Source organism: Rhineura floridana, chromosome 6 (assembly GCF_030035675.1).
Source record: "Rhineura floridana isolate rRhiFlo1 chromosome 6, rRhiFlo1.hap2, whole genome shotgun sequence".
Classification (NCBI taxonomy): domain Eukaryota; kingdom Metazoa; phylum Chordata; class Lepidosauria; order Squamata; family Rhineuridae; genus Rhineura; species Rhineura floridana.
The window spans coordinates 64949041-64961935 of record NC_084485.1 but is presented as its reverse complement, the minus strand read 5'-3'; the positions used below and the strand labels follow the sequence as shown (position 1 = coordinate 64961935).

Here is a 12895-nt window from a genome sequence, read left to right as displayed (position 1 = left end):
GCAGAAGCTCACATTGCAGTAGCTGAATTATCATTCTATACCAGGCAAGTGGCAGAGTCTGAAACTTCCTTGCTGCAGTGATGTGTTTCTGTAAATCTGTGGTAGTGTCAAGTGGATAGGGCCATGCACATGGCATCTGGAGGATGGTTTCATTCCCAACATCAGTGCAAGATGTCTTTTAGTTATTTTCTTGCATGACATATGCTATTGGAGTTCGCTGATTCATAGGGTAACCATAAGTCGTAGTAGACTTGAAGGCACATAACAACAAAAACTAGGAGAAAGGGCGGGATATAAATCTTATTATTATTATTATCATCATTATCAATAATAATAACAACAACAACAATAATAATAATAAATGTATATTCTGCATTTCTTCATTCATTGAACCCAAAGCAGTATCCTTCTCAACATGACTATTCGTTTTAGGGCCAATGCCTTTTAAGTGGCCATAATTTTTTATTTGACAAGCTGAAGGAAATGCAGTGTACTGTCCCTACCTCCAATGACAGCTAGATTTCTGCTGTACTTGGTAACAAGATACGTAGCTTGGTTTGCATGTTGTGTGCCTATTGGAAAAGAGAAGAAAAAATAGGGTTATTGTATCAAATTGTATATAGTCTAATGAATGGCTTCGTTCATTCTGAGCGCTCCATTATGAAATGGGCAGGCAGAATATAGATCTCATAAATAAAATTAAAAAGGCTCTTAAAAGGTTAATATAATTGCTTATCACATTTTCACTGCTCTGGCAGAAAAGTCTGTGGTATATGTGTCTTTTCTTAGTCAGAGATTGTCTTCTCATAGGAATACATAATGTGAGAAGCAGCTTCCTGATGGATTTACTTGCCCACCACAGTGACAGAAATTGTCAGTTCAACATGTGGAGGCTTCATGGTGTCATCGTGGGGATGATCTAGCTGGTGTGGCTTCCTATTTCCAATAGGAACCTCAGAAATTGTGCATGGCTCTGCCCTGGCTAGTCAATGTTGTCTTGACTTGAGATTTTATCTCACGTGAGAAATGACTGACATACTCTATTCCCCTTCTCTCCCGCCTTCCCCAGTCTCTTCACAGCTGCCTTTATCCTTTCCCTGACGGTGTTCTCGATCCATGTTTTGTAATGTAAATATGGGACCAGAATACTGGCAGAAGTAGAAGCAGTGGAGTGAGGGACAGTTTCAGGAAGAAAGCAACAGGAAGGGGGAAAGAGTAGCCACTGCCAACCCCTTCAGTGCAGATTGCCTTTTCCCAAGGAGGTATTCCATCAGCCAAGGAATCAGCTTTTCTTTATATACTGTATATTACCCAGTGTAATGTGTCGTTTGTTTTCAGTGGGACTTATTCTCATTAGTTGCTGGCATAAACAAATGGCTGAGAAGAGACCGAGGATTTAATCACTTCCTTGGGAGTAAACAGTAATGGCTAGTGGGGCAGGGATGCTCACCTGGCTTCCCAATGTGGAGGTTGCTGCCAGTAACAGAGGGTGGAAGACCAAGGGGGCAGGGAGTTTGATGTGATACAGGGACAGCAGTGGCACCAATCCACCACTCCCACTGCTGGGCCCACACCTTTCTTCCTTGCCCCCTTGTGCTTCCCCTTCTCTGTTACTGCCAACCTCCACATTAGGAAGCCCAGTGAACAATGCTGCCCCACTGGCTGCTACTGTTTACTCCCAAGGAAGTGATTAAATCCTAGGTCTCTTCTCAGCCACTTGTTTATGTGTACTCTGCTCTATGAATTAACTGAGATTATATTATGCTTGGGAATCATAGACCCAGTTGCAGTAAATGACCAATCAAGTAGTGATGATAATGCTTGTTTTTCTGCATTCTCACCCTTTTATTTTTAAAACTCTTCTTTTGTGTTTGCTCTGTCAGGTTAAGAAAACAATGGAAGCCACGCTGCAGACTATCCAGGATATCGTCACCATTGAGGATTTTGATGTCTCTGACTGTTTCCAGTATAGCAACTCCATGGAGTCTGTAAAATCAACAGTTTCTGAAACCTTCATGAGCAAGCCAAGCATTGCCAAGAGACGGGCCAATCAGCAAGAGACAGAACAGTTCTACTTCACGGTAAGAGACCCAACTTTCAATGGACTTCCAGCAAAGCTGATACATTTTGCCACTAGAAAACTGTATGTGTTGCATGCAATTCAGACTAACAAGCTGTCAGGATAATTCTTGAGGTGAATAATGAGAATGGTTCACTTAAAGGATCAGTGTCGGTCTGACTATCTCCCTGTACCCCTTTCAGAGCCTATGTTATCCTATGAAAGTTTATGCCATAAAAAATTGTTAGTTTTTAAGGTGCCACAAGATCCTGTTGTTTATATTGTTAGTCTGTATTTAAGAATTTGTGGTACATAAACAAAAATAAGATGACATCTAAACCACACAACACAAGAAAATTCTTTATTTATAAGCTGTGATAGTTTGCAAGTTGGTAATGAAGCTAAACCTGGCAAGTTTTTACTTTCAAGATTGACTTTGCAAGCTAAAGAACACCTTTTTTTGCTAAAATTATTCCTTTTATGTTCTTCTACTGTTTCAGTATTTTTTTTACAGCTTTCCTGAAAAGTGGATAAAAAACTAATGTTTCAGATTCCATCTAGGAGCCCAAGGTACATGGAAAGAACCATAGGGAGCTCCTTATACTGAGTCAGACCATTGGTCTAGCTCAGTATTGTCTTCACTGACTGGCAGCAGCTCTCCAGGATTCCTGGAGATGGTAGGAGCTGAACCTGGGATGTTTTGCATACAAAGCATTCCATGTCATCAGCATGTGTATTAGCTGGAGGAGAAGCCATATATATGTGCTTGCCTTCTCCAATCCAATAGCCAGAGTTGTACACGCAGAACCCTTTTAAAAGAATTTTTATTTTTAAGAAACTAAAACCCTACTGACTGGCTATTCAGAAGTCTTAGGTCCCCTACCCCATTAACTTTGCATGCTAAACAATTGATTAGTGATATTTTAGATTTTCCCAGAAAGGGGGGGGGGCTCCACATGCACTCAGTTGGATTAGGGCATGTGTATCTTTTTTTATTTGCTCTGTAACTGCTCTTCTAAAACGGACTTTGCAACATTTAAAGTATTTTAATTCCTCTTAACAGAATGTTGGTGTTCATGAAAAACTGCTATACACTTTGGACAGGAAGGTTTATGTAGAGTCTGGTCTAGTAATAGGTTTGCTGGAGAGTATATTACTCTCTTAGACAAGCACTCAAAATACTTCAAATGCCACATTAAATTAAAAGGCCTGATTAGAAAGTGAATTTTATCAGAAAAATGTGGGTGGGGAAGGTTATTCAACTAAGAAAAAATTGAATTCCCTACCTGTGCAAATGGTTGTTTAATTGAAGTTGTAGCTATTATTTTTCTAGAGAAAATATTTCCTTTTTTTTCAAATGAACAAGAACTAATTTTACCTGCGCATGATGCTTTGCTGTCATTTGTTGTAGGTACCATGCTTTCCTACAACCAATGCCAATAATATTAGAATTTTGCCTCCCAGAAATAGAAGTATAATTTGTCATGTCAAGTAGATACACCCATGATAAGTGGGGATTGAAAGAAGCTGATAAATGAACAGCCTTTTTTTATTAGTCCACAACACTTGACTGATCTGCCATACTTTTAAATATCCTTAAGAATTTCAGGGTTTGGTTTAAAAATGTTAGATGTTTTGTTTGATATAAATATGGGCAGTGGATGAGCATTCATGGTAAAAAAGGCAAGAAATGCAGGGAACAAAGAAAATGAGCCATCAGTAGAACTGTGCATTTTAATATGAGATAGGTTTGGCAAGACACATAAAAGATGTACTGCTTTGAAGATATTTGCAGCACTCTGGTGAGTCTAAATTAAACCTTAGAAACTTGACATTAGAAAGGTACTGTGTCATTTGGCACTTTTTTCACCTGTCTAACTAGTGCATTGTGGGAGCTTTTTACATATCTCTCCACAGTGGTTCTACAGGATTGCCACCACCTGTGCCCCATGTAGTGTTAAAAATCTGTTTGCAGGGATAATATAACTGAGGATGTCTTCAGGAGACATCTGAAAGAATCCTAATGCTTGATCCATTAAATCAAACAACAACACTTGGGCATACAACCCACAGTTCTAAACAATTAAACTCAAGTTTAATTGAAGTCAGTGAAATTTACTCCCAAATGTATACGGTTAGGGTCAGTATTAAGGTGCATCTACACCAATTGCTTTCCCAAAATATGTCTTGGATCTGCTCATGCAGTCAGCCTCACATCTTCGTAGTTGAGTATGGCTCTGATTTTGGTTTTGTCATATTTTAAAGAAGTAGGGATGCTAGTTGGGAGGAAGAAAAAGGACTCGGTGTGTATGTGTATGTGTTCTTCATATCACTAAAATTAGCTAAAAAGAATGCTGCTTACTAGGATGAGTTCCTGCCATGTCAAGCTGTAGACTTGTTCCCTTCTCACCAGTGGATTTACTCCGAAGAAAGTTCCTCAGCTTGCTGCTTATCAAATAAGCTTCAACACTTGCAAGTAACTCTTGTGTGGCCTATTTTTATGTACAAACTGTAAATATGGAAAAAGAAGCACAGGAACCACCAGGACAAAGAGGGAAGCATTTTCCCCTTTCTCCTAGAAGCAATTTCTGGTGTAGGCACAATCTTGAGAGAATCAAGATCATTTATAACAGTGTTGAAAAAGAACCTCTTTTCTTGGCATTAGGTTCATCCAACCTCTTCTTGGCTCTTCTTAGAGTGATTAATTGGGACAATAAGATGTGCAAAGGTTTGAAGTAGATTGAGAGCCTTAGGTAGCAGTGGAAGTAACTTCAATACAGGCCCCCTTACAAATTGCTGCTGTTTTTTTCTGTCCGTTACAGTAATATCTAGAAATACCAATCACAGACAAAGGCTCTCTTGTACAGAACACCATAAAAAGAATAATAAAAAGATACTAGGTTTCAAATATCAACAGGTTGACAAAAGTACCAGAGGAGCAAGGGAAAAGGCAAAACTGCAAGAGTCCTCAGGATGGAAAATACTCTAACCGCCTCACCCCCACCCCAACTTATTGTAGACATTGGTTCAGAAGAGGCAGTGAAGGAGGACAATTAATCTTACAAATATATATTGAAAACCTTTTTCCCTTCAGGACAAACACTCAAATTTTATATACTTGTTGCTCTATTCTCGCAGAAAACGACTCCCTCGCAGAGAAGTCTGATGGAACTAGGTGCAAAGGGGAAATGAATTCATTCACACTTCACATTAGTGACTCCCATTGTGTGTTCCTCAAATCAACACAGTCCTTACCTCTTTAATACCCTTGAAATGAGAAGCATGGAATGCCTGCATTTCATTTTTTTCTTTTAACTTCTTTTATAAAATGTTAAAGATAAAATAACATTGAATTGCTGCTTTACTCTGTGATTCAAGCTATTCTTTTCACAGTCAATTTTAGCAATTTTTTTTTGAGGGAGGATGCTTTCTGAGAGATTCGGCACATTTAATAGCAATTTTAAGTTCATAGGGATGAGAATGGCTACTATTACAGAAAGGGGAGAGAAGATATATGGATGGTTAGTGCACAATCTTTGGGTTCAGATAATCCCCATTTCTGATCCTTGGACTGCCCTAACCCTCTTCCTGACTTCAAACTTATTATTTTCTGTGCCATAGTTTCTTTTGTAAAACAGGAATAAGACTAATTTCATACTTCACAATGGCGGTTAGAATACACACATGAAATTGAGGTGCTGGCAGGGGGAAGGAGGTGTACACATAGCAAAATAAATAGGCATCTGAAGAAAAGATGGATGATTGTTGTTTTTAGTTAATTGCTATCACTTATTAAAAATATTAAGCCACTATAGAGCCTTTCATCTTCAGAGTACTTTGCAGTAATTTGGTTAATCTGCACAAAATCCGTAAAATTTCTGAAAGTATTTTTATAACCTTGCTTTTACTCAGTGCCATGCCACTTTTTATCAATGTGCTATTCTTTCTTCCTTTTTAATCATCAGCAATAGTGCAGCATTGTGATGCTCTGATTTCTCCCCCTCCCCCAGTGCATTCTAGGAATATCTGTACTCAAGCTGAATGCCTGCTTCAGGTTTGATGTTGCTTTTTAAAAAAAATGAGCTGAGCAATGTAGGCTCCTCAGAAAGAGGGAGAGAGAGTTAAGGATATGAGACATATGATAGAAGGTATTTCCATGCAGCCTTGAAAGCATAACAGTGTGCTTTGCCAGCAAGGCAAGACGAGCTACACTATTTTACACATTAACCTACCATCTTTTCCTCCTGATAGCTGCTTCCTACTGGTAAATACCAGGGTGAGGGAGAGTGTTCATAGTTGTGGAGTAATGGAGAGGGGCCACTGTAAGATTCCTCTGGTATAGGATAACACATTCTTCCATCAGAGAACTTGGCAATAGACAAACCACACTGTGATTTTAGGCTGTCTTTGCTGCCTTATATCTGACCTCAAATGGATTGCAGCTGGATTAGAAATGCTATCGTCTTAGGGTTCAAATGCATTTATTTCAAAATGTTATAACTTGATTTGTATACACAGGCATACAAAGGCTATAAAATGGAAATACCTGTCACAGATAATAAAATACTGATAAAACAGATAAACAATTGATTAGGTTTCCTTTAGTTGCAGCCTGGTTACTAATAGCATGATTTTGGAAGGATCTGAAAAGTCTATTTTGTTGTGGTAAAGTCTGGCAATTAGCCTTAATAGAGAAATTGTCACAGAAGTTAAAGATGGCAAAAGGGCAGAACTGTGAAAACTCTTTTGGGGCAGAGTGGAGGAGCTTTATTACATATACTAATGTAGCAGACAATAAAAACAAGGTCCCCAAGGTGTTCCAAAATTTATGGAATCTGTAAAGGTAACCAAATAATAACAACTGACTATTTGCTTGTATATTTAAGTGCAGGAAATCTTATTTTATATATATGTTGTTTACCCATTACTCTCAATGGATATATGACTTACTAGTTTTTGAAAATGAATAAAATTGGAATTAAAAAAAACCAGATTAAATTAATGCTGTATATTATGTACTTAAACATCTGTCGGGAATGCTTTGCCATCTGTCAGGAATGCTTTGATTTGGATTCCTGCATTAAGCAGGGGGTTGGACTCAATGGCCTTGTAGGCCCCTTCCAACTCTACTATTCTGATTCTATGAAACTTAAAACACGTGCCTTATAGCCTGATGTTGTGAACTCCCACATCAGCACACTTGTGGTTAGGTTCAGGTACCTATTGGCTCAAAGTTGGGAGGAGGCAGACCCTCAGTTACAATCCATTATATGATATGCTGGTCAATGGAAAGCTGGTGCAATAGTCCTCTGTGCCTCACCTATAAATGTTCAGAGGTGAGAGTGGCACTTGAAGAAGACAGACATGGCTGGTTCTGCCCTTTTTCTAAGCTAAGATGCATTGTTGGCTGCTGTTACATGCCAGTGGTTGCGGCCGAGGGGAGAAATCAGACACAGACACAGCAGTTTGGGTTGAACAAAGGGCCACTTTATTAAAACTATAACCTTAAAGTGACCTGCAGAAGGGAAACCTAGGTGCGGGAACTGTCTATAAGCAAGCAGCTTGCCATACAGCTCTCAGGCAACCAGCCCCACTCAGGGCATTAACATTTTAAACCTTGCCAAATTAGCCGAATCAGCCAAAACCACCTATTAATCATGACACCCTCTAACCCAATTCCCTCCCACCCTCACAGTGTGGAGTAGGCAAAAAAACCTGCCCGCCAACCAGGGTGGGCAGGGTAAAAATTCTTACTCGGCCCCAAAGCGACCCAGATCACACCATAAAAGAGGGAGGGTGGGGTGGGTGTCACGCACGAAGAGGATAGAAGGGGCGGCACAAGCTTAAATAGACCCCTGGTGTCACGCGTGCACATTATATGCAACATGCAACTGCTGTCCCTCTCTAAAATGGCGGCCGCGGCATCATCCCCCAGCCGCAACTACTCCCTGCCCGTTCAGGCTGTGTGCGGGCGAGCAGAGCGGGATTTGCAGCCAAGGGGCGAAATCAGACACAGACACAGCAGTTTGGGTTGAACAAAGGGCCACTTTGTTAAAACTATAACAAAACCCCTTAAAGTGATCTGCAGAGGGGAAACCTAGGTACAGGAACTGTCTATAAGCAAGCAGCTTGCCATATAGCTCTCAGGCAACCAGCCCCTGCTGGGCCAAGGGCAACCCATCTGCTTACCCCTTACCCCGGCCACACCCTGTAGGTGAGCAAGGGGGCCTTCCCATGTCACCACCCCCCGGGGCCGTACAACTCTGGGTGGATGAGGTAAGCTGGCCCCAGAAGCAGCCCATATCCTGCCCTCAGGCCGTAAAGCCCTGACAGACAGGCCTCCAGAACCACCAATCACCTCCAAAGGTGCCTAAGGGGGCCACCTAGCTGTCCATACCTACTTCCCTTCCTGCACCTTCCCGCCACAAAAGGGGGACAAATCTCTATTTAATTCCCCTTTACCCACTGCCGAGAAGCACTTCTCGCAGACACCTCTACAGGTCTCCCAAGAAGGTGTTGTTCCCTGCATCCGTCATGTGAACGCCATCAGCCCTATAAAGCTGAACCCTAGAATGCTGTATGTGGGGGTGAGGAATAGCCAACCCCCCATGCTCAAGAAGAGCCAACCGAATCTGCCGGTTGACCTTCCTTCGGGTCCTGCACACCATGCCAATCCCTGCGTGGAAGAATGTCTGACCAAAGCAGACGCACCAAAGGTCAATGTTGCCTTATAAATTGCATGTCTTCACATGCCTGTACACTGAGGGCCCTGCTCTTCAGTAAACCAAGGTCATTCCCCTCCAGGTGAATGACCATAACAAGCGGAACCATCCGCACCAAACCTTGCTGGAACAACATGGGTAGGAGTCCATCCCAGCACATACTCTGTCGACCTAGCCACTGAATCGTCGCCCACCGCCTGAGGCCCAGCTGCGAACCAGCATGAGTTTGTGGACCCCAAGGCCAGCCCATAAGATCAAGCCATGGCTGCAGAGTAGGCTGTGCATCCTCTCCATCCCCATCCAGCAACCTGCCAAAAACAGAAACAGTTGGGTCCTGGACCAGGCTCGCCCCAGGGGTGAATGTTTCCTATACGGCCCATAATTCCGCCTTCTGATGGCCTGCACCCACGTTTACAAAAACCCAAGATAGACTGTGCCAGGTAGGGAACTCCATTGCCACCTAGGCAACTCAAATTCTGGAGGAGCATGTCCCAAACCCCTACTGGGTCTGCTGTCAGGCCTTGCGGTGCTAAACCAAAACTTTGTGAGGGGAGATCTCTCCTCATGAACAACAGACAACCAGGCCTGGAGCCTCAGGTATCCGAGAAACACTGTAACGCCCCCCACAGGGCAGGTATCCAGTCTTGGGGCAGGATAAAATGATGGTGCAACCCTTGCACCCCTGGTCTGCCTCAAAACTAACCTCGGACCACAGGAAGGCTCGTAGGGAAGAGTCTGACGTGGACACAGCAACCCCTTCCCCCATCCAGAAAGCTCCAAAATTAGTGTGGGGGCAGTTACATACAACTGCTGAGCTTCAAAGGGTGATGACCACAGGGCACCCCCTGACTAACAATCTCAGTAGCAGGTCAGTTGAAAAAGGGGGATGAGGATCTGGGGTATGTGGGTGTTTCCCAGCCCAGCTGGCCAGCACATGACATATTCTAAAGTTGTCCGAATGATCCTGAAAGCCCCCTGCCTTGGCCTTAAAGGACAGCCCCGCCACACTGACAGACAGGCTTTTACTCCTACCATCCACAAAGAATTCCAGCACGCGATTCATAGGAATAGGCCACACCTTTGCATAGCCCCCTCTGGCCCTGAACTCCTGGGAATCCCTTCCTGCATTCTGATAGCTGGTGAGCATGCTGGGCAACAGATAGACTGATGGCCCTCTCCGACTCCACTCCCCAATCTCCCAATGTGCGGTTTGCACGGCACTGCCAAAACTTCTCCAACTGTTTCCGTGACAGCACATCAATGACACTATTGCCAATATCATGCACATGCCATGCCCCAAAAGAGGAAATTACAACATAGGCACTGGAGAACAAAGGAACAGACAAGGACCATAACCCTAGTGTTCCTAGATATAAGGGAGTTACGAACCTGGCCCATGGCCATGTTATCACACTAAAATGGACAGTAGAGTTCCACAGCCTCTCTCTGCCCATAAGTAGATCTCTAACATGCTGGGAAAGAATTAATGAAAGGTGAAATCCCTAGTTAACCCCTCCCGAATCTAGGCCTGTGGCCAGCAACCTTTACACTAGGAAGTCCCCAAAACCAAATGCTCCAAATGGTTCACCTGGACTTAACTTTCTGCTTACATGCGCTGGTCTTTCCTCCAAATTGAAATACCATTGAAGCCCTGCAGGAAAGAGGACCAGGTCCACACATAGGGCAGCCATAACCCTGAACTTGTAGCAAGGCAGTAAACCCCCCCCCCCCATGGCATCATAACAACATAAGAACATAAGAAGAACCTGCTGGATCAGGCCAGTGGCCCATCTAGTCCAGCATCCTGTTCTCACAGTGGCCAACCAGGTGCCTGGGGGAAGCCCGCAAGCAGGACCCGAGTGCAAGAACACTCTCCCCTCCTGAGGCTTCTGGCAACTGGTTTTCAGAAGCATGCTGCCTCTGACTAGGGTGGCAGAGCACAGCCATCACGGCTAGTAGCCATTGATAGCCCTGTCCTCCATGAATTTGTCTAATCTTCTTTTAAAGCCATCCAAGCTGGTGGCCATTACTGCATCTTGTGGGAGCAAATTCCATAGTTTAACTATGCGCTGAGTAAAGAAGTACTTCCTTTTGTCTGTCCTGAATCTTCCAACATTCAGCTTCTTTGAATGTCCACGAGTTCTAGTATTATGAGAGAGGGAGAAGAACTTTTCTCTATCCACTTTCTCAATGCCATGCATAATTTTATACACTTCTATCATGTCTCCTCTGACCCGCCTTTTCTCTAAACTAAAAAGCCCCAAATGCTGCAACCTTTCCTCGTAAGGGAGTTGCTCCATCCCCTTGATCATTCTGGTTGCCCTCTTCTGAACCTTTTCCAACTCTATAATATCCTTTTTGAGATGAGGCCACCAGAACTGTACACAGTATTCCAAATGCGGCCGCACCATAGATTTATACAACGGCATTATGATATCGGCTGTTTTATTTTCAATACCTTTCCTAATTATCGCTAGCATGGAATTTGCCTTTTTCACAGCTGCCGCACACTGGGTCGACATTTTCATCGTGCTGTCCACTACAACCCCGAGGTCTCTCTCCTGGTTGGTCACCGCCAGTTCAGACCCCATGAGCGTATATGTGAAATTAAGATTTTTTGCTCCAATATGCATAATTTTACACTTGTTTATATTGAATTGCATTTGCCATTTTTCCGCCCATTCACTCAGTTTGGAGAGATCTTTTTGGAGCTCTTCGCAGTCCCTTTTTGTTTTAACAACCCTGAACAATTTAGTGTCGTCAGCAAACTTGGCCACTTCACTGCTCACTCCTAATTCTAGGTCATTAATGAACAAGTTGAAAAGTACAGGTCCCAATACCGATCCTTGAGGGACTCCACTTTCTACAGCCCTCCATTGGGAGAACTGTCCGTTTATTCCTACTCTCTGCTTTCTGCTTCTTAACCAATTCCTTATCCACAAGAGGACCTCTCCTCTTATTCCATGACTGCTAAGCTTCCTCAGAAGTCTTTGGTGAGGTACCTTGTCAAACGCTTTTTGAAAGTCTAAGTACACTATGTCCACTGGATCACCTCTATCTATATGCTTGTTGACACTCTCAAAGAATTCTAATAGGTTACTGAGACAGGACTTTCCCTTGCAGAAGTCATGTTGGCTCTGCTTCAGCAAGGCTTGTTCTTCTATGTGCTTAGTTAATCTAGCTTTAATAATACTTTCTACCAGTTCCCCAGGGACAGAAGTTAAGCTAACTGGCCTGTAATTTCTGGGATCCCCTCTGGATCCCTTTTTGAATATTGGCGTTACATTTGCCACTTTCCAGTCCTCATAAACATGCCTTACAAAAATCCCAGCACCTGGGGGCAGAAAGGAAAAACTTTGCTGGGCCCTGGAAACCCCTGGCTCTTGATCTGCAACCGGTCAACCTTTTCCCCCGGGCAGTCTGCAGCCTTAGTCCACAGTGCCAATCTTGATACCATGACGGTTAACACCAGGGCTGGATCCACCATTTTCCCTGCTGCCCAGTGAGACCCCCATTCCATAGCCAGGCTATATACTGTGGCATTGTGTGTTAACATGCACCCAAAATCCTGCCCTACCCATGATCAGCAATCATACTGATAGTGCCCCCACTGTATCTGAGCCCACCCGACTCAATATTCCAAGGAGTTGAAACACCCCCCTATCTCACTGTTGAGATATGGCCCCATATCTCACTGTCTCACACCCCTCTGTAAAGAAAGAAAGAAATCATTTATAAGTAAGTGCGCTTTACCAGCTACTATTGCAGCTAAACCAGCTACTTATTGCAGCTAAACCAGCTCCCCTAAAGCAACTGATGCTGAGGGTATGTTGCTATCACCAATATTTGGCCCCACTGTAGCAGTTTTCTCGTTGTGGGTTTTCAAATACCCATCAGAATAGATGTGCAAAATGCAACATTTGCATGCTGTATTTGATTTCAGGTAACGATATCGTAATTCCTAGAGCAACAGATGCTGAGGGTGTGTTGCTGTCACCAGGGCCGGCTCCAGGCATGCCGGGGCCCTTGGGCACCAGCCTGCCCCGGGCTTCTCCTCTTCCCTTCTGCGATCCGCATCAAGAGCGCGGATCGCAGGACAGGAGCTTCCGAGCTG

The 12895-nt window shown here is 43.4% G+C and overlaps 1 protein-coding gene across 6 annotated transcripts in view; it reads left to right on the top strand.

Annotated features, from left to right (window-relative positions):
• SRGAP2 (SLIT-ROBO Rho GTPase activating protein 2) overlaps positions 1-12895 on the top strand; it is a 332663-nt gene that overhangs the window by 230674 nt on the left and 89094 nt on the right. For all 6 annotated transcript variants that reach the window (XM_061632118.1, XM_061632116.1, XM_061632117.1 and 3 more), the window contains exon 10: positions 1884-2081. In XM_061632118.1, the coding sequence (XP_061488102.1) occupies positions 1884-2081 (198 nt within the window). The remainder of the gene's footprint in view (positions 1-1883; positions 2082-12895) is intronic.